The 23,031-nt window shown below is 39.7% G+C and overlaps 1 protein-coding gene across 2 annotated transcripts in view; it reads right to left on the reverse strand.

Moving 5' to 3' along the window:
• DNAJB7 (DnaJ (Hsp40) homolog, subfamily B, member 7) overlaps positions 1 to 23,031 on the reverse strand; it is a 53,733-nt gene that overhangs the window by 16,043 nt on the left and 14,659 nt on the right. For both annotated transcript variants that reach the window (XM_009573956.1, XM_009573948.1), the window contains exons 5-7: positions 20,539 to 20,670; positions 19,501 to 19,642; positions 17,218 to 17,288 (exon numbers count right to left, since the gene is read on the reverse strand). In XM_009573956.1, coding sequence (XP_009572251.1) covers positions 17,218 to 17,288; positions 19,501 to 19,642; positions 20,539 to 20,670 — 345 coding nt within the window. The remainder of the gene's footprint in view (positions 1 to 17,217; positions 17,289 to 19,500; positions 19,643 to 20,538; positions 20,671 to 23,031) is intronic.

The raw sequence follows: 23,031 nt of genomic DNA on the forward strand, positions 1-23,031 counted from the left end.
GGGCACTGGGGTTTCTGATGACTCAACTACACGCGCTGCTGGCGGGGAGGGCTGAGCTGCGACTGAAGAGCAATGAAAGAGAAAGAAAAAAAATCCCCATTTAAATACATTTCTCTGAAGTCAATAGCACTACAATCTTCACAATCTGTTAAGATTTTTGTTGATATGTTTATCTGTTGATAAACTTTTCCACTGTTACAGCAGCTCCGGTATTAATATTTACCTTAGCAGAAGATACCAGGGTTCTTCTGAGACTCAAGTCCAAAACTTGCTGGGAAACCTCATACTTTAGAGGAGCCCGTTGGAGCCAAGAACTTATTTAATGGAAACGACCAGGTCTACAGCCTGGATTACCCCAGGCTGAAAAATTCCTGAAGACTAACTGGTTCTTTTGTTTCTTCTCTTAGAAACTTCATGTCTAATATACTATAGCACAGAGAAAACATCAGGAGACCAAGTAACTCTACTAAAACATAGAAGAAGTGGTCTAATTTGGAGGACCGAACTTGAAAGTTGTTTTCAGAAAGTTGCCAAATCATCACAGTTTCTTTTAATTTCTGTTGGGAGCAAGGGATGCCCAGGATACCAAGCCCAGGGTATTTTCCAAAACCGCGTGTGCACACACACCCACCCCTCCTGAAATTGTAGGCAACGTGCTCAGCCAAGAAAATACTCCCTCACCATTACTGGAGGCTATGTTGAGCAAGTTCTTCTGATTAATGGTTCTTAATCTTGTTTCTAAATGCCAGGAAACACTAATACTGCAACGCTTAACAGCAGGAGTTCTGAAACCCACTCGCAGCCTCAGGTTTGTCAGACTCAACAGAAACCAAAATTTGCATCAAGTCCTCTTTGGAGTTTGACAGTGACAACCTTTAAAAATCTCTCTCTTGCTATTTGATGTGCTGCTTATGAGAAAAAGCAGCCATTTTAAAATCTACCGATAAAAAAAAAAATGCAAGTAGTCTCGAAAGCCGAAAGAGCCTGAAATCACTCAGAAACTATCCGGGGAATGCCGGAGCAGCTGCCCCATCTGCAGCGTCGCTTCTAGGGGCAGAGCTTTTGTAAACCGAAAAGGGAGTTTATTTCAGCACTGAAGTTTATCAGCTCAAGCACAGGATGAAGGACGACGCTTTGAGTCGTCTCACACAAATCAGTGGCTTTCAGCATTTACTGTCAATCATTTTTCCTCTGGAGCAATCGCCCATTCCTCAGTGCCACTGTTATATTCAAAGAGAGCACGAGGAGGCTCGGGGTTTGCTCTGGTGCAGCAAACCGATGTCTGTCCGAGACATCCCTCCTGCAAAACGCTAGGAAACATTTAGCCGAAGCGGTGCCCGGAGCGCAAGTTCGAAACTAAAGGGGTCTTCAGCTCTCAATCCGCATCCTCTGCAGAAACCTGCTGCCACGTCCCACCTCGTCCTCTCCCATCTCACAGCCCACCTCGTCCTCTCCCAGCCGCGCAGCTCTGCCGTCACCAACGTCACCGCGCTCAGATGTGCGTTACGTCTCCCTGCTCCAACTCAAAACCTCATATTAAGTTTATAATTTGGGGGATCTGGGCCGGGCTTTCCCAGGCCGGGACCAGCACTACTATTTCCTCTGCCGTGGGAGCTGGGCGTTTCCTGTGAGGGGGGCAAACAAGTCCGCAAGTGGCCGGAGACAGCACGGGAGGTGGTGGTGAAGTTCCTGGGAAGTGATGGAAAAAAAGGGGATGGGATTTGGGAAAAAGGACAGAGACTGATGGAGCGACTCTCGCAGTGCTATTTCTGTCCCAGGAGAGCCATGGCTGCAGCACATCCAGTATCCAGGAAAGGGCAGGGCTCAATACTTTTTGCTCAACGCACATAGCAATCCTCTGCCCTTCTGGCTTTAAAATTTGGCAATGGACTTGCTCCTTTTATTTTTGCCCTCGTATCCAGCTGCTCCGGTGCCAGCTCATGCTGTTCCTACGCAGCCCGTACCCCTGCGGCACAGGGCAGGGGCAGGGAAAGCCCCACGCCGGGTCCGCTCACCCTCGCCGCCCTGCAGCAGCTCCTTTAGAAAGCTCAGCCTTTTGATTTTCTTCTTTTTTTTTAGCCATCCGGATTTTACCTACCACCCCCGTACACGCCCAAGAACCCCATTATATCCTGTATTCAGCCCGGCGTGTACCAACATGAATCCTGCATTCCCAGCACATCAAGCTACTCAAGACAATGACGTTTTGCCACAAAGATCCCCCAATCTGCAATAAATTGGGAAAATTAAACGAGTGTACACCATAGGGTAACTGCAGCGGCGCTGCAAACGGGTACTTTGGAAGGAGATGTCATCACGCTGTTCCCCTGAGCGGCTAATGGGGATCAATGGCTAAAGCCACTCCTGTTCGACCGTATCGGGTGGCACCGAGCTCTGCAGCCTGACGTATAGATAGCAGAGTTGCTGAGAGAGCCTGGATTTACCTCCTCGCTGCCAAAACTTACTCATTGGAAGACCTTTTAAAGCCCAACGAACGGTCCTACATTAAATTTGAGGCCAGAGAGAAGCGCAGGCTGAGCACATCCAGGCTTTTGCAGTTATTTCGCTTCTGTCGAAGCACGCCAGGGCATCCGTACAGGTTATGCCAACTGCTCTCATCTTAAAGATTTGGGATGTGGGAAATGCAAATGGCAGGAGGTAACATGAATCCCCACGTTTCCAGCAAGCAGAGAGATGACCCCATTTGCATGCTGCTGCTCAAAGTGAATTTTATTAATTTTAAAAGACTTTATCACACAGGGGTCTTTTATTCATTGCTGCATGAGTTTTGAAAGGAAGCAAAGAACGAGGAATAAGCTTTGCAGCTTGACATATTTAAATACAAATTAGCAAGATTTCAAGCTCAGAGTTTGAACAAATGGACCTGATTTTTAAACAGCAATTGAGATTACTTAAGAGATGATGCTTTCTACACTTTTCAGGGTCATGTCAGATCTCTACCGTAGTTCCCTGCAAGTCGTCGTACGCCACTACGTTGCAGTGCTGCCTGCCAGACCCCCTTAAAAAGTGGCACCAGGGGCTCCTCCTCTTGGGGCTTCCCTCCCCAACACACTCCCTATGCAACATGTAGGTGAGATGGGGCTCAGCAAACTGTAACTGCCTCCCTCTCCCACACGGCCCCTCTTCCTCCAGAATTGGTATCGCTAATATCAAAATACTTGATTGGGTTCAGTATTTGGAGGGATTTTTTCATCTCATCTATATTTCAGCCTCAGGCAGTAATCCCTGCAGGTTTTATCTCTACCACGAGGAAGCCTCGGAGCTTGCGTTTCACTTTGAAATTGGATTTGAAGGGCAAACCAAATCCTGCTGAGAAAAAAAAAAAACAACGGCCCTTACAATGCAACTTAATACTCACTACTAGAGGAGAACAAATAAATAAACAAAAAATCCACAGCACAATTACATGCAGCCTGGCCAGGTCCTCCATCGCGTACCCAGACGCAAGGTGCCTTCCACCGGCGTTTCCTCTCTCCCTGTGCCCGAGCAGAGCCCCGCGGACCTTAGCATCTCTCGCAGTCATGCTCCAGACCCTCCCAGTGCCAGACGAAACGGCCCCTTCGCTGCCCCGAAAGACAAAACTTTGCATCTTGCCTTCAGCCCTCCTAGGAGTTACCACCACCAGGTCAAGCAAAATTGGCTTCTAATTAGAAAACTCTTCAGACAGCAAGCAGAGGAAAAGTGTTCTTCTACTTTTGCAACGAACAGATCTTTATAACTCTTAAAAACCAACCAGGTAAAGTATCAAGACGTCGTCTTATATTTCCATTAGTGGCCCTCACTAAAAAGAGCATCTCCAGAGCAGTTCTGAGCAAGCCCTAATGTGCAAATTATACAGTTTTGTTACACATTTTTTCCATTATCAGCTTTAAACCAGTCTTCAAAACCTTAATGTACAGCAAACCCAGATTACCGTAAGAGAAAAGAATTATATATAAAGCACAAAGCCATGCAGTTAAATTTAAAAGGAAAAGAATCTCATGAGTGACTTCAGAAAAATGTGATGAATGACTTCCCCAGCTGTTTTGTCAACACTTCCATAGTAATTTGGCAAAAGCACAAAATCACCAAGTTTATATTTTCATCAAATGGCTATTAGCGCTGTTGAAATCTCACAGACACGAGACAGTAAGAGCAAGCTCCATATTTTATATTGCATTGCCCGTGCTCAGTTTGTAAGCTCTCATCTTTTCAGGTTAATAATTTGAAAAATATTCTCCCTTCTACCCTGAGCCTTAAATATGACACTAAGGGTTTCACATATTAATTACAAAAAAAAGAAGAGATACCTGCCCTTTCCAATTATAACCCCCAACATGTAATTCATTCCTCATCCGTCCCTGCATTACTAGGACTAGGGCAAGCAAATCCCAGCTCCCAGTGCCTGCACACATCCCTGGTTTACAGAGCTCCAAAGACCATCATCTTTTAATTGACATACAAAGACCATCATCTTCTAATTGACCCTGAAAATGACACGTGCACATAGTAACAGGACATCTCTTCTGACAGCTCAATACGTTTCAAAGTGTTTTATGAACCTTCACCACAAAACCCAATCCTATTTTTGACTTCTTCCTGACAAGAGCACTAAGCCGCTACTTGGCATTCAGTTCAATAATATTGACATACTAAATGTCAATGACATGAGAAATCTGAATTTGAAAAAAATAGTGTTTCAAGTTGACATTCAACAGTCATTTTGACTAAATACTGTATTTAATTAGGAACCTGTACTGGCCTTACAGGGGCCATAACTCCCAAGCTGTACCACTTTTTGTGGTTTGCCATCTCCAATCCATCAGGGAACTCTCAAAGTTTCCAATCTTTCTTTCCACCCATAGTCAAACTCTTCAGCCTGTGCCTTAAAAGCCACCATAGTTTAGGAATACAACAAGTAATTTTTCAAGTCCAAGACCTATCAATAACTGTTCATATATGCAAACGGATACACACAAACATATACGCACATACATACATTTGTACACACGAAAAGAAATTGCTCCATGTATACTGCTCAAACTGAAGTTCTGACCAAAATAACCAAGAAATGGAGAGCAGAGAAATAAAAATTTTCTCAAAAAAAAACCCAAACACCAAATCAGAAACATGACTACGATCCAACAATAACTATACTTACAATTGTCTTTTGTGCCTGGAAACAGTATCGTCAGTCAGTTTATACGCTCCTTCTGCGGAGTGACCAAAATAACCAAGAAATGGAGAGCACAGAAATAAAAATTTTCTCAATTAAAAAAAACCCAAACACCAAATCAGAAACATGACTACGATCCAACAATAACTATACTTACAATTGTCTTTTGTGCCTGGAAACAGTATCGTCAGTCAGTTTATACGCTCCTTCTGCGGAGATCCAGTGGGAACAAGGAACGTTTTACCAAAAGAGCTTTGTGAGGTTTGGAAACAGAAGGAGACTTTGAACAGCGACATTAGTATCTGCCTGGTGTACTCAAGGCAGCCACGCATCTCCTGGGAAGGCCACCCCAGAGCTGCCCAGGCCCGGAGCGATGCCTGTTCCCATCCCACATTGCTGCAGCAGCACATCCCACCTTTTAACACACCTTTGAGATCCAGGGGATGAAGCGCCAAGGACCGTAACAACCGTTTCCAACCACAATCTTTGGGGCCAAAGTGAAAAAGGGGGGAACCAGTACTTAAGAGCTACCCCAAAGACAGAGACATTGGAGAACGCCACGTTCCCAAAGGGAGCAAAGAGCACCTGAACGGCCACCGGCTCTCCGGGGAAGGGATGCACCCACCGAAACTGCGTGACAGGACAATGCAACACCTGAAGATAGCATAACAAGCGTCTGCTCAAAATCACCCGTCATACAGACATACCCGCATCTCCTGTAATTCTGCAATGGCAATGAAAGCTTTTCCAAATATTGAAGTGACAATTTGTCAGCAGACTCATTATACCATGGTATAAATATTTGAAAAACTTTAAAAACAAATCATCAGAACCGCAGAGGTTTGAACTGTTTACAAAGACGATTTTGTACTGCTAGCAGACCAAAGTGCAGGATCCAGCAAAGCTAATCCACCTCCCCCTTGAACTCCAGCAAACTCAAAATCTTCTCGGAAACACTCGCCTAGAGTTTTCCTACTTTTGAAGATGTCGAACTTCATTTACACTACAGCATTTCTCCTCGGCCTTGTAAGATCAATTATTGCTCCCTTTGCGGGGCTGAAAACGTCCTGCAGTCAGCACGGTGATATCGAAAGGAAATGTAGAACAGATGCACAACAGATAAGACTGACGTTCACCTACATTCGTTATCACGCAAGTCAGCAACCGACATAAAAAGTCCCAGACTTTGCACTTTTGAGAACATTTCATCACTTTCCAATTAAAATTCTGACCTGGCCTGAACTCTTGGTATTGGATACAGCCTGGTATCTCTGTGGAAACAATCTCCTTTTACAGTAATTTAAAAAAATACTAAATAAAAGAATTAAAAACTGTTTTTCTAAAGAAAAAGTTGCTTACTCAAGACTGAGTGGTGGACTGGGGCCAAAACTACAGCAAACAATGCAGTCATTTCACCTTCCAGGAGGTGGAATCTGTTAGCAGAAGCCATCAAAGCACTAAACTTCTATTGAGAAGATAAACCGATAAATAAAACCACGCTGTTGTACACTAATACGCTGGACAGTGATGACAGTTCAGCTAGGACCTCAGAGTGTCCATCTCCATCAGAATTTCAACTGAAAATTTGGAGGGCCTATATTTTAAGGGAAGATTAGCCCCAACTGTCACAAAAATAGAAAACTGGAGAGGCTTTGACCTCTGTTAGCAATAGATCATCTAACCTAAATTAAAGCTGCACTTCAAGTTGCTAGCTTGGCTCTGTGCCTCTTACAAGCCCATACTCAACACTGGAGAGACCGATAATTTGGGGAATTTTGCTGCCACACCCAGAAAACACAACAGTGAGCTAAATCCGGAGCCCGACGTGAACGAAGGGTTGGCTTTTTGTTTCAGGAGACACTGGGAGGCGTAAGACAAAATCCCCCCTCAAACAGCTCTCGTAAAAAAAGGCTTTCCACTATTGGAAACTATTCTGTCCCGGGCAACGAGCACCTCCCCTGCAACAGAGCACACAGCACCGGCATGCACTCGGCTTCATGATTTATTCTACGAAAAGGGTTACCAGGGACGTAGTCATCTCCTTCCATAAACATTGTGGGAGCAAAGTGCACACGTGATCTCAGGGCAAGTGCTAGAGGAGAGGGAAGAGTGGAAACTACCTAAGAGTAATCAATTAATCTTTTGTTCTTGATTTTGTGCATCAAGAAGAGCAGGGAGGCTTAAACACCTGTGCCTTCGCAGAAAAATGTTTTATTTCCCCCAGCTGAGCTTCTTGTTTTAAGGAGTTACTACAAGAAGCATCTTCTCCATTATTCACTGCATTAGAAAGCACTTAAAATTCACCTCCTGTTCTATGACACTTTTCAAGATAGAGTTATATTTGTTAATAAAGAAATTATTAATGGCTACAAAACTGCTATGGGTAGGATTCAGGACAAATTACTCAACTTTTTCAAACAGGACTATCTTCCAATTCTTTTGGGCTAGTACTTTCAAGACGGATCAAAAGTAAGTCAATTGGAAATGATGTAAACAGCCCCCCTTGCCATAGATACTGCAAGTTATATACCATATAGTAGCAGCTGGCATTGATATAACATCTCAAAAAAATGAATATGCATAGTAAAGCATGCATAATTTTCTTTTTACTTAGCAGTGGTAAAAACTATCATCTACTTTGTCATTTTCTGGCTGTATTTCGCCACAGAACACGTGGTGATGTCTCCTCCAGTGATGTAACAGGAGACTCGAGCTGGACAGCAAACAGAATTGCATTTCCTGACTCTGAAATAGGTTCCACGTGGGATGCGACTCAAAATTTTTGAAGCTCCTTGGAAAACACGGATTAAAAAAAGATATAATTCTTTTGCTTCGCTAAGTTACAGCTCTGAGACATTTAAAAATAACTAGTTTTGAAGTGGTTTTCTGCTAACAACAGTCAACACATACAAGGTGTACACTGGCTATATACTTTGCCAACTACAGCAAGATTTCTGTCCAAGACTTCTTTTAAGCCAGAAAAGGGCAGAGCAGTACGACACGCAGCTTGTTTGCTTTCCCGTTAACAAGCTTCCTTGTCACTACAGCCACGTCCATACCGGTGAAGCTGCACCGCGCTGACTCTGCCGTACGGCAAAGCCTCGCGGCTTTCATCATTTGTACAGAAAGGAGAGCGCACAAAAGCTATTTTAAGAGCTGAATATTTAGAGCTCAAAATATGGTTGATTTGACTGTACATGAACTAAGACTTAGTTCTGGAGTTCCAGCACTCTCCAAGCAGGGTACCTTCCCCAGAAAATTAGGAAGGACATAGAGATACCAGGACTTTGCCGTAAGAGAGTTTACGTTTTGTTCCAAGCTATGTTTTATGGTTATATGACCCAAATGCTGCTGAGTTATAATTCCAGGAATTTGCCTGTCCACAAGCTTCTCTTGGAAATAAACTTGATAAACAAATGCAGCTTGGGGTGTATACAAAACCCAGATAAGCATCCACACACAGTCTTTTCACGCATGTAAGCCCTGTAGGAGACCCTTCTCTGGCTGTTCCCTCTAGAAATGAAATTTTTCTGACATATTGCCGTCTTAGGCATTTAGCACACTACCAAAGATGATCCAATGAACAAAAAGCCAGCTTTTTTCATTGTAGTCACTCAAAATTCAAAACACGCATATTGCTATCCACGTAAGATTTAACACACACCAAAAATAAAAACTTTACATGGTGAAAACGTTGCCCACATTTAAGAAGATGAATAGTTCATTCTGCCAAATGAATCTTTGTCATAACATTACATTCGTTAACGAGAGACCTCCTAATCTGCATCTCAGGAGCTGAAATCAGGCTCTCTCGAGCCCTGCAGACTGTTGTTGGTGAGAAGACAGGAGATGTACAAGGGCTCACTGTAATGCAAATTCCAAATCGAATTCCCTGGGACGGTCATCACGGCCCTCACCCTGGTTCTTCCTCGTCACTAAACGCCCAGTTTGTCCACTACAATAAAGCAACTACTTACCTTAATAGATCCAAAATGTCTTCTCCCACATGAAGTCCACTCTCAGCACCTACACATCCCAAACTGGATGCTTTAAGGCAACTGTCATCAGGCAAGAATATCTGTACCCTAGACACACGCGTTGTCTCCTCTCTTCCCAGCTACGCTGCTTCCCCGGCACCTCCCGACAGGCAAGGCGGCCCCCGCACGCAGCCCCAACCATCCCTCAAATTCCTTCATCCCAAAAGCATCCCCCAGTCTCGAAACCACGGTAAGAGAATATGTCATGTGCATTAATGCGAACGCAGCAGGAGGGGGAGGGAAGAAGCTCAGACACGGACTATGAAGAAAGGCCTGAAGGCACACCGCACCCTATGCTGCATCTCGGTCTGTGCCCCAGGCTCCGGGGTTTCCGCCACTTCTCTGTAGAGCCCAAACACTCGCTTCTCACTAAAACATATTTTTTTAGAAAGCTACTTTTAAGACACTGAAAGCTGGAGAAACTACTTCTCTTGGCAGGTTCTTCCAACAGTTAATCACCCATGTGTTAAAAATGAATGTTTATCTTCTCATTTGAATTTGTCTAGCCTTATACAAACGTTTATACCCTTCTTCCAAACAAGGCGACCTTTAATATGAACAGTTTTATCTTAATGGTGTACACATTTTTTGTAGAATCAAACTGGAATTTGGCACACCCTCCTCAGGCTGCAGAAGCACCTCCCTTGCCTGCGCGGGCAGGGAAACGCCTCCGCAGCAGCACAGAGCTCGGGCTGGCGGAGAACAGGCAGGGTGAAGAGGAGACATGGGAAAATGCCCACCGCTTCGGCATTCACTGCCATAACTCGTGATCAGGTTTTCCTGATGAGGAAGGCAAAGGCCAAATGAGGAAAAAAGTCCTTGAAATTTGTCAACAGCACAAAACAAGCTGTTGTTGGTTTCACTCTTCTCCCTTACTGGTTTAATGCCCTGCAAGTTACATTGTGAAGAAGCCTATTAAGGATGTTAAGATTTGCCGTTCTTCTTGGGGCTAAAACATCCAATCCCAGAAAAGACGGAAGTAGCACTAGAGATATTTAATGAAAGAAACATTTTGGTGGATGTTCTAACTCAGAATCTCCCTGAGAGAAAAATCATTCAGGAGCTCAAAGACTGAGGGCAGGAGGTTCATGAACATTTCTCATGCTTGCAGGCAATACCAGATGCATCCGAAACATCCAAAACAGCTTAAAGTGAATTTCTAGCTCTCTACTGCTCTCCTGAACATCCAGCTCCCCCAGTTTGTATGGAAGAGCTGAATAATGCCCTTTCATTATGGAAGTGCTACACTTGGTGATAAGGACCTGACCGTATTTCCCGTAAGCACCCAGTAGTAAGAAATGTATACGTCGAGATTAGCAGACTAATTCTGGGAGGTGTCTGAGTGACTACTTAACAGGGCATGTCCAAATAAATCAAAGTACCAAAGTGCCTTCTGATGAGAGGCAGTATTACCACAGAAAGCCTGCCCAAAGTCCTCTGAAGACAAAAAGCCTAGTTCTCTTCCTCTGGCTAAGAGAGATCGGAGGCAAGGCTGAGCTTTGGCCACGTGATTTTTCTCCATTTTCCTCCAGAAATACTTTCATAGAGAAGTCCAAAGCAATTTTAAAACATCCATAGTATAGCTCCCTTTGGAAGAAGAGCGACGGAGACTGATAGTACAGAGTATGTCCTTTCACATAAGTGAGATGCAGTACTCTGTTGCTGAGTAAGACAAATATCGCAACAGGATGGACAAATTCAGATTTAGTTTTTGTACTGGGTTCTGTGCTACTCAGAGTAAAGGGCAGCCTCCAACTACATGCCTAGGAAAAACGTTTGCAGAGGTGGCTATGGTGACGGTTTCACAAATGTGTGATAAATGAGTGAGTTAATCATACTCTATATATCAGTTACAAAGATTAACACAGACATGGCATGTATTTCTGGAGAGAAACCGAAAGACTGCTGGATCTCCCCAGCTTCTCTACCAGATGTGTCAAAGCCTCTGCAGGCTTATGAATTTTTTTTTCCCCAGGCAAACTCCCCTCCTGGACCACATTTCAATCAAGCTTGTAACTGCAACCAAGAGAGAATACTCCTATTCCAGAGCTGCTGCTTTGCATCTTTAGCTGTTTTGGTAACAGCTTCAAGCAACTCCGTTACAGACATAGCCAAAATAATTCTCTCTTCTGGCTATCAGGAATGTATGTTCCAAAATCTGAATTCCATGACCAGTCACCCAGGCTGGATTCCCCTGCCATACTAGTAACTCATTCAAATAAATTTATAAAGAAGAAACAATGCAGGAGATTTCATATTTGATTTTTAACAGTCAATAAACGGAGAAATTGAAGCCTTCTCAACATACCATGTCATTTATTTTATCATGTAAAAGACTAGCATCCTTACTGTAGTCTTTACAAACTAGGTGTTAATATTTAATCTCTCTCAGAATTAACATTCAATGTATGAAAGGATTCAGCTTTATTTTGACCGCTGGTAAACTAGCACCTACAGGGGGTTTTTTTCTATTTTTATGAAGTTCATTCGAAGTTGGCTGCACTGAAAAGAACAGCTGAAAGAGCTCTCATTTATGATTCAGTATAAAGGATAAGTTACAGGGCAAAGCAAAGTTTTAAGAGTTATTACCATAAGCCTCTAAAAATCTATTTTCTTGATTGTCAATTTTAAGTCAAGCTCAAAAATGATTTTTAGTGATTTTAAAATGAACACATCATGCTGCAAAAGCTAACATTACTGAAAAAGCCACAGAACTAAAGAGACAATTCCACTTAATAGCATCCTTTTAATAAAACTTTTTACTTATCTTCTGAATTAAATATACTTTAATCCCCACCATTACATTTTGAAGCTGACATCTTCTCAAGCAGAAGTCTTTAGCTTCCTTTGTTTGGAAGATAATTAGCACTTAGGCCACCAGTGCAATCTACCTCACACCAAGACTTCACAGCTTTCAGATTTGGGTACTATCACATCCAAACTACTGCATGTATTTTAGACATGGTAAGCATGACAGGGGATATAGTACTCATGTGGGTTTTCAATTAACTTTCTACCAGCTGCTACAAGTAAGATAACACCTAACCCAGTGCTAAGTCTGCCAGAACATAGTTTTCAGAGAAGTATCAATGAGTTTGAACCAGCAGTCAGCTTGCACAGGTTCAGGGTTACAGCTGATGGTCACAGCAATTTTTTTTTTTTTTTTAAATTTGACAGCAGCATCTCAAAAGTGGGGGCTTACTGTTTTGTGAATGTATGACCTACGTAGCAGCGTATAAACCAACCATCTTCTGCTCTAACTTTTCAGTAGCGCACTTCACTCAACAATCAACTCTAGTCAAGGTATTTTTTCCAAAACCAAAGCAGATCAAGCAGTAAACGCACTATAACGATGAATTCAAAAGGTATAGTTTGTAACACTAACAAAGTAAATTTGCTTCGTTCCAACACTATTACAACAGAAGGATTATTTCAGCATTTTGGGTGGAAGATAAAAAGCTTTTCACTTAAGACAACCACTTGAAGACAAGCAATAACAACAAGAAAACCCAAACTGCCTATGTTAAGTACTACACAAAGCAAGTCTGTGGTCACAATTCAGTCCCAAAGTAAACAAGACCAGAGGGAACAGACAGTGCAAACAAGCTTCCTTTTCTTACCTTAAAAAAAAGTAAACTTTCAAAGCCCGAGTTACTGCTGATTGGCAGATTACTAATGTCAGTATTGCAACTACCTTGTGAGAACACCATGACTTAAAAATAAGCCTAAATACCAAACATCCAAAAATCAGAACCAAAGAGGCAGGTTTTCCGGAAATACTATGAAATGCTTCTACAAAAAGATTAACAAGAATCCTAACACTAAATTAATGCATTGCATTGAGTGCTTTTGAAAAGTTCTCTGACCACAAGCATCATACAGCTGCAACATTCCCTTTGTAATGCAACGATCCTTAGAGGTTACAATCACAGATTAAACTAAGGCAAAGTAGGAAACAAGCTCACTTTTCAAACAGAACGGAAGCAAATTCAGGAACAGAACTCAGGTTTCCAAAAACAAAAAATAAAATCTAACTTTCTTTATCACTGGAGCGTCCCAGAGATGGTCTGAAACACATAAGCACAGCTAAATACAGAAGACGAACCTCCACTTACACCTAAAACTAATACACTGAAGGAGGCAAGCAAACAGGACAGCCAAACACGCACACTGACAGAGAGATATAAAAACCGTGGGCTTGTTTAGACATATATTTTTAGTGTCTTTTACAAGCTTTGTTTTCAGCATTCCAAGACTAAGCCCATCAATTAATCACAGGCTGACACAGTATACATCTTACAAATGCTATGTAGACTTAACTCTGCAGAGCGGCTTTGTCGCTTATACCACAAAACAATGCCTGTGATTCTCATAAGAGAAGGTATTGTAAGAACTGAGAACTACAATGGCTGCAGCAATTTTAAAATGTGAAGCATTCTAAGGCAAAATCCCAAACTTCTTCAGTAAAGCCAAGTGAAAGGGGTAGGTGCCATGCAATCTAAAGAGAAACTTGTGTTACAGTGTATTGCATTGAAATTACTGCCATGCACAAGAGACCAGAAAGAGATTGCACCAAGAAAAAGCATTACAAAGTTATTGTATTCTACCAATGAACTTTGAAGCACAGCATGAAAGAGTAAGTGACTGAGTAGGTTCAAAAACTCCATCTTAGTTTTTCCAAACCACTGGAGGAAGCTTAATTTAAACTGGATGATGTCCCTAAACATTCAAAATTAATCCCTCCTGTATGAAGAAATGGTACTTTTAATCAAACAGCACCTGGTTTTGAAAGCTACCTCATCCCACTGCACATTTGATGCCTAGCATTTGCTAGAAGAAAGAACCTTTTCTGTTATTAAGTATTTTGTGCTATTTTGGCCAAAATTGAAGTTTAAGGAAATTTGCTGCCCTTGATGATCCATTACTTCTAGTGAATAGGTTTTGTACATCCATGCAAATTATGTATCAATAAGGAACAACATAAAATTTTTCAGAGCAACCTAGTAAGTGGGTTTTCAAGAGAAAAGAAACTCATTTGAGCAGCACAAATAAGAAGAAATTCTGAATATATAATACATAATAGGAAGGATTTAAATTGGATCCACAGTAAACACAGAATGAGGATTTATTTTGTGTATTAAAAATGAAGTTGGATGCAAAAAGTTGCATTAAAAAAGAAGTTGGATGCGGTGTTATTTCAAAAAAAAAAAAATCTGTGTTCCACATATTGAAACAGGTGGAGACTATTAGGCTTAGGTCAAGTGTAAGAAGGTGACAATTTTTTACATCTGGAACTGGAACTGCCAGTCCAATTACATACTTAGACCAAGACCATGTATCCACCCACTTCAACCACCGGCCTATTCAAATGCTGGTGTATGGGTATCTGCTTACTGCTGTAGAAATCTTTACTGATGAATTCTGCCTTCTGCCAACTCATTTCTTCTCGTCCGTTCTTGTGTTTTGCCAGTTTCTCTTTCTACCAAGAAAGTGCAGCACTGCTACTTAATGCTGCGTTTTGTCCAGCTCTGACAATAACCAGCTTCAGGGATCTGAAGGCAGAAGAGAGACTATCCAAAACGCTGGATCTTCAGCAAATTTAGTGTTAAAAGATTTCATTACAGAACTCTGGAGTGAACTGTTTGTATATAACACCATGAGAAGGACCACACTTTTCTGGGTAAGAAGATCTAAGGCAAGCATGTGGGTACAGATTTGCCACTAGCAGGTATGCTATCATAATTGTGTTCTTAACTTCAGCTAGGTAATTTAAATGTTACAGAAGATTACCTGGGATTAAAATAGATGAAGTTTGGCAGCTCAATGTAAAACCTATGGGTATCCACAGGAATGAATTCAAACTCAACTCCAGATTGTCCTAATTTTATTTGACTTGGTTAACCAATTTTGAAGCACTTTTTACAGTTTACATAACTTAAAGGAGCACACTGTGTCCTATAAATATAAATTAACATTTTTAATAACTCAAGACAGCACAACAAAGCCAGATTTTGAAATAAATTGTCTGTTTAGTTATCTGGATCAAGAAGGAACATACATGGGGAAGGAAAAAACAGCATTGACAAGAAAACACTGTTTAGTTCTAAACTGAGTTTGTGCTTCTACACCCAAAAACACAACACTGGAGTAACAAGAACTCTGCAAAGAACTTGAAAAGGTACGTAACTTCTGTAGTCCCAAAACCAAAGTACATATTTATTTCTTCTTCTACCTGTTATTTTGTTTGGTTCTATGAAATTAGCATTAATGGTAGAGGGACAAATGTAAGATACACTAACTTTGCTGCAAATATGAATTCTGTTGTAGCAGTTTGTTAAATTGTTGGTTTGGGTTAAGTTGAATTGATTTTCCTGCATGATAAACAAGAGCAAATCTTTTCGATGTATTTAATAATCAACGCATTTGTTAGTACAAAGCAGATGGTGTTCAGCAAGAAGGCATTAAGTGATCATTTGAAAACCCCATGCTTTTTTTTTTTTTTCCCAAACACTAAGCCACCCTGAAGAATTTTGTGAAGGCCAGATGTTCAAAGCTGGTGCACAGATAAAAACTGCACATCCATGATTTATGCATGAAATTACCCAGAGCCTGACAGGTGTTAACATATGCCAATAGTTATTTGCATGCCTTCTCTATGACATACAGAAATCAAGTCATCTTTCACTACACTTTGAAAATCTGGTCTTAACTACGAATTAACACTTTGCTTCACTCCATTAATTTAACAAAAGGCATTAATCCATCTTTTGTTTTTTGGTTGATGACTAAAAATAACAGCGAGATATTTTCACACTAATAATTTTGTACAAGTGTTCTTCAAAGCAATTACGTTTGTTCTCAAAGTAAGCAAAAAAATCTTATTGTTCAGAAAGCCTTTTTTTTAATTATTAAATGTTTTCCTGTATATTTCTGTTCACTACAGATTATTTTTTGAAGCAATCTCAGATCTTAAGACTTTAGAAAATTTTTTTAATTTTTAAACAGAGTTACTTTAGGCCTAGACCAAAAAAAAATTATGTACTAGGGCAAACGATGGAGTTAGAGAGTCAGCCTCTGAATGCTTCTTAAAAATAGGTGCTTCAAATACAGGTTTAGAAAAGAAATTAAATATCATGTTTTCAGTCACACTGAAGAAAACATCTGCAAAGAAAAAAGGCCCTCATCCTTAAGATTGAAGAAAAAGGGGGGCGGGGGGGGGGAAAGAAGCACCGAAAGCACTGTTTTCCCAAGTTGCACAAATCACACACAGACACAAGAAGGTTACAAATGCCATTCATGAAAGAATGCACCACAAACATCAGCATTTATTCATTTTGAATATTTTTTTTTTTTTTTTAGCAAATGACAAAAGACTCAGCTCACTGGCTTCACTTTTGTTTACCTTTTGCTTACATTACACATTTAAACATTTGTCAAAACTTACTAAGTTGTCTGCATTCATGCACAACTAGAAAACATCCTTAATTTATTTAAACCAGAAATGCATTACCAGAAATGTATTAACATTTTTCACTACTAAACATTTAAAAAAAAGTTGAAATTATTAAAAAGGTTATCCTGGAAATGTTAACTTCACAGCAGACTTAAACTACTAATTGGCTCACATTTCAAATTGGAAAAAGCAAGATTCATGCTAGTGTTAGTGTACATCTTGCCCTAGCACTACTGAAGGATCATGGTTCACCTTGATCATATATAATAAAAAGAAAAGTGCATACAGAAATTTACAACAATTTTAAGGACAAAAAATGGTCCAATTGATGTGGTCCCAACAATTAACTCAAAAGTCTATGACAAATACGAGTTTCAGTGAGCTTTTTATACTACTTAAGATTAAGTACGGATATACAGAAAGTTGAGTTCGTTTGAAATCTTCAAAAAATGTTCCTGTCAATCCTCAAATGGTGGCTGTTATAGCTTAAAATTTCTGTTAAATGCGTGCGTTGAATTACTTGTTATCCAAGCGTAGCAGCTGCTCCTTACCATTTATTGTTAGCGACCGTAATTGGCCATCTTCTTCAACTTCTACTCTCTCTTGTCCATTCTCAACAATTCTGTAGGGCAAAAAAAAAAAAACAAACAGTTAGCCATTTCAAAGCACTGTAAGCAGTTTGAAAATACACACCAGACCTAGGGTTTTAGATAATGAACTATAACGGAGCACTGCCTGTTTAATGCAACTGTAGTTGGCAAGCTTTTGTATTTAACAGCACAGAAGCTGTAACTAGTAACCATCTGCATTCCTCCACTGATATTGCTTATTTATAGCAGGAAAATTGCTTTCTGGAAGTGAATCCTCCAGTTTGTAGAGTTCACAGTTACAGCTGTCACCTCATACATTGTCACAGTTGTACTGACACTACACACTATTATCTAGAACTAAATGTCTTTTGACATGTACAATCTTGACATTGCATTTAGTACCTACCCATTTTTTAAATGCATAATATTCTAGATCCAATCACAATTTTGCATGATGTAAGACACGCAAGACAGTCTTTAATCCACTTTTAATTTGATCAGAGCAACTAATTTGGAGACCTACTGTACACCAAGTTTATGACCAGCATGTACATTGCAAAATTTAAGTATCCCTGACTGGAAGGAGAGATTATTAAAGAGCTCTGTGTGTTTGGGCTTTTTTTGTTTGTTTGTTTTAGAAGTGGGAAGATAAAGAATGTTTAAATTATTTTTAGAATATTTAATTTATGCATAAATTTTAACTATCTGGAAATTCTCCCCTCATGATTCAAATGAGGAAACCACATGGATGAATACAAATTTTTCTGGAGATCAGACTTATTGAAGAGAATACACTCATATTAAAAACAGAGGGAACAGCTTCTTGCCTGAAGCAGAATATTACTCGGAGAAGATTTTCATTGGGTATGCTGGGATATGAATCTTCTTTAGACTTAGCTACCTCGTGGGCAGACATTCTACAAAGTAACAGGACTCCTCAGAAATAGTAAATGTGTCTTCCTAGATGTGGCTAACCACATTTCTTGCTTCCCCCCACCCTTTCTAAATATGATAACAAAAGATACGACGGCAGCATACCTGATTTAGCCTATTTTTTAATATTAAAGAAAGCTGGTGCCTTATCTTCTTTTGCATAAACATTTCCTTTGGTCTCTCTCACCTGGTACAATTCCCTCAAAAGTGGGCAGTTCTCAGATTTTTCTGGAATACACTCACAGAAAAATATCATGACCACACCAGCGTGTGATGACAAAGGCTGCATTTAAGTGGTCAAGATGACAGGATCTCTCCAGTACAACAGGACACAAAAGAACCTTGCACTTTGAAGTATGGGACACAAGTTACCAAGCAAAAAAATTGGTTCTCCCTTGCTTTTCCATAAATTTTTATTAAGTACTGAAATCACATTTAACTACTTGTTCAGTACTCCTATAACTTATTGATCATAATGTTCCATGTAGGTTACTCTATAGCTAACTAATATTTGTGTTTCCCAAATGCAGTGATTTTCCCATCACAAGCATGAAATAATGAGAAGGTACGCTGTGTATAGTACTTGAAAATTCACTTTCCAACAAACAGGAAAGTTTTCTCCAAAGCAGGTTTCAGTTACTTATTTCACTTAACAGATAAAAGAAAATTACTTTTTACTCAAAAACGTCACTCAAACGCTGCCTAGGAAAGCAAACTAGAGCAGATGTTAGGGAAAACTATTTCATATTTCATAACGTCTGCAAAATTAAAAGTCCTCCCAATCCCCAGTTAAAAGCTTCACAATCAACAGAAACCAAGCGCACTTTTCCCTTCCAGAAGCTCCAGCTGACTTGGCAGACAGTAGTCAACGTCCATAATAAAAGGTTACACAGGAGGTTCTGAAGGCCTGGAAGAGCTCCATTGCCAGGTCCCTTTCAAAGAGCAAACAAGCTGCAACCTTCATTTTTCATCAGGGCAGTTCTGAAAGCATGTCTTACACATCTGAACCCTTCTCGACTATCAAGCGTTCAGACAAAAACAGTATCTTCCCCATTTTCACATGCTACAGCTGTAAGTAACTCAGCAATGCCAAGAAGAGTCAAAGAACCCAATAAAATTTTTCAAATTTTTTTTTAAGCATGCGGAGAAATCCAAGTAATGTGATGACCACAACAGCAGAAGTAAAAATACATCTATATACATGTATCACTATATATATGTGTTTTTATATATAGTATATTTCTATGCATGTATTTATAGCTATGTATGTCTTTACATATAGTTTCATACAAATATATTTATATCACTTACCTCTTTGTAGTAATTTTTCTGCCATTAACTATTTTAGTTGAGGTTGATACTGATTTGAAGTTACCCATCCCACTGCCACCAAATGACGTAGAGGAGAACGAAGTAAGACCTCCATGTCCCAACGAACCAAACGAAGTAAAACCTATTAGGAAAGAAGGTATTTGACTAAAAATGTATTTTTGCATGACTGTCAGATCCAAATTTATCATCCACTCAGACTACATCCTAGCTTCAGGATGTCCTTAGTTGGTTGCATCAACACAGCATCAGTAACTAATGGCATTAAACACCAGTGTGAGAATAAAAACACGGCTCCAGCCCCACCAGTTTCTCCCATATGAGAATGGAGCCATATGGACACATAGATCAAATTCCAAATGCATAGCATTGTCCAAAAACCATTCGTCACCACCCCATTATATCATTTTTCCACTCCAGGTAAAGGTAGTAACTTTAATGATTTTTTTGCTTTAATGTAGATGTTGGGATGCCCTGAATTAGCAGACAGAACAAGTTTTGTACCACTAACATCCCAATTAATACCCAGAATCTTAACACTTTAAAGGATGTTGACTACCAGCAATTCTCAGCAACCTCTGAGACACAGATATCAGCATTCAAATTGACTACCCCAGAACTGATACTAAGTAGTACCATGGGGTTTAGGCACACATTTTTCCAGTGTGTTTTCAGGACCTTAAATAAAAGCCATCACACTCCCAACACCTAAAAGCAAACAGAACAAAAACAATTCTAAAGCTATAAAGAAACTGTAGCACCAAAATTAAGAACACAAGAAGTTCTACCTCTTAGAAGTCTGTTTACTTTTCATGAACTTTGAGGTAGAACAAATATTACAACTATAGGTTTACTTACATTCACACTTTACAGAGAGCAGCTTAATTTAAAAAAAAAAAAAGCAGCCTCAGAATTTCCTGAACGAAGACAGCAACTTTTTAAAAAGTATTTATCAGCTTATTATATTGAGATCCTTTGTGAACCAAAACTGCATTCCTTGTTAAATGTTGTGGTATTTACCTGTGTCAAATGAAGAGAAACCACTTCCAAAAGCAGGGAATCCACCAAAGGCAGAGAAAAATGATCCACCACCTCTGCTTCTGCTTCCCCTTGGACCTCGTCTGCCACCAAAGAAGTCCTCAAAAGGGTCTTCTACAAATCAGAAGACAACATTTAAGAAGTCAATATTACTGAGTGATTCTGTATGTAATCATTAGGGATCTTCATTAAAAAAAGAAAATTCCTGTTACAGGTAAGATTCTTCCTTTGAAATATTTGATGCTACTGAACTGAACAGTCCACCAAAAAGGCAATTCCTATGCTCCTTCTGTACTAAATTCTGTCGCACTTTTGGACCTAAGAATAATTATAAAAAGTAGCTTATTTCCTTACTTTAGCTGTTTAGTATTAAAAACCAGTAAACCTAATGTAAATGCTCTTACATTTTTCAGTATAATAGAAGTGGCAAGAGCTACAGAAATAGTATTATTTCCACCACGTGCTCATGTGGTATAATACACTGGAGGTATGATAAAAAATGGAATCAGTAGTTATTTGAAGCTAACTATGCCCAGTCAGTTAGCATTTGACAGATTTAACACTCTTCAGATGCATAATCATGATCTCTACACACCAAGTCACCGTAAAGGCAAATCCTTCAGCTATTCTACAGAACTCCCTGTTGTCAGACTAAGGTTTTCCAAGGTGTAGAATAAAGAGTAGCACTACAGACAAATTAAACTCTTAGAATTTGAATTTAACAAATCTCAAAATACTGTTCACAGGTACCTCAACTTTCTAGCTTATTTCTATTCAAGATTTATTGTGGATCACCATGATGAAGTCTCTGAAAAGTAACTTCCAGATAGGTTATATCAATTATTGAAATACAAAAACAGCAGCCAGGGATTGATGACTCATAATCTTAAAGTGTTCTAAGTGTTTATTTTAGCACTTGCCACATTAGGTACTACAAACACATATTCTGATGCACATTTAGGCAGCAAAGTATGGCGGTTTACACCCAGTGTCCCAAAGAGGCATTCAATCCCTACCAAGCAGGAGGAAGAAGAGAGAAATAGAGAAAGGGGGTCATGGATAAAATGCTATTTCAAATTCAAGTACAACTAATCATTCAGAACAGCCGCTGTTCCATCCCCATTAGGAAGACAACAGTCTTTTTCAAAAAAAAAAAAAAAAAAAAAGAGGGGGTGGGGGTGGGGACGGGGACACCAGACACCTATACAAGCAATCTTATTTATCATATTTTCCTAAAAAATAGTTATTACTAGAATTATCTGAAAACTGCTTTTTACTAGTGCTCTTAGAACAAAGAACAACATATAAAATTGCAATCATATAATAGACACTCAAAAAACATAATACTTGCATTAAAGTCAGAAAAGTTTAGGAACTTCAAATATTCTCTCCATCAATCACAACTCTCCCAGAATAAGTATTGTACAGTACCAATGATTTTACCAAGTTTTACAAGTGGGGACTCAATATTGAAAGATAACAGTCTGAAACACTGCTCAGAATAAGCTCTAACTGAAAAATGCAGAAACTGGTAATAGCAGCAATAGAAGTATGAAAGCAAGGAACGACTCTTACAACTGCATGACTGTTCTGAACTACACATTGACAAAGTGAAGGTCAGAAATGCAGTATTTATTCCACCTCTGGTACCCCCATAAAAATCCAAGCTGATTTATGATAAATTACCAAGTTAATGCAATAGTAGACAATAATAAAGCAATCAATATGATAATAAGATATTAGTTACCATCTGGTTTATGTGCAATTACTTAACAAAAGTGAAACGTCACAATGTATTTATGCTGAACAAAGGCAGCCGCCAAGGTTCAGACATATACTTCCATCAGCAAAGACATAAAATGCCAAGAACAACAAAAAAATAACCCTATCCTTTCCCTAGCTTCCACAGTTATTGAATAAAACAAGGCAGGACCAAACTTTTATCTTACATACCACTAGACAAGCAAGTAATAAGATTTTTTTTTCCTACCTCAGGTGTTTTTTTTGTTTTGTGCTTTTTTTTTCATTTAGAGCAAGTTTTCTTCAATATAAAGATGAGCTGTTATTACCTTTAAAACAACAGAAATTAAACCAACGCTTGGGCATGGAAATATGGGAACCTACCACCAAAATTACTATTTCCAAAACAAGCACTACTCCCATTTAAAAAAAGGATGATTTTTTGTCAGACTAGCATATCAGCTAGCAAGTAAAACCACTGCAGTTAATTGTTTTGTAGTCCAATTTATTCTTGTTAGTGACTCATAAGTTAGTTATGAAGGTCATTCACTCACGTGTACAAACGATCTATATTATATTACTCCCACTGTTAAGCTTTCTATTTATAGTCCAATTTTTCTTGTTACCTGGAGTTCGAATAAAAACAAAACAACCTACCATGTCAGCTTTGAGTTTTTAATCCCCCACAGTGTATCAGCCTATTCTGCAAGCAATTCTCTCCTCCTCAGCATAACA

Source organism: Fulmarus glacialis, unplaced genomic scaffold, assembly GCF_000690835.1.
Source record: "Fulmarus glacialis isolate BGI_N327 unplaced genomic scaffold, ASM69083v1 scaffold10660, whole genome shotgun sequence".
In the NCBI taxonomy this organism is placed as follows: Eukaryota; Metazoa; Chordata; class Aves; order Procellariiformes; family Procellariidae; genus Fulmarus; species Fulmarus glacialis.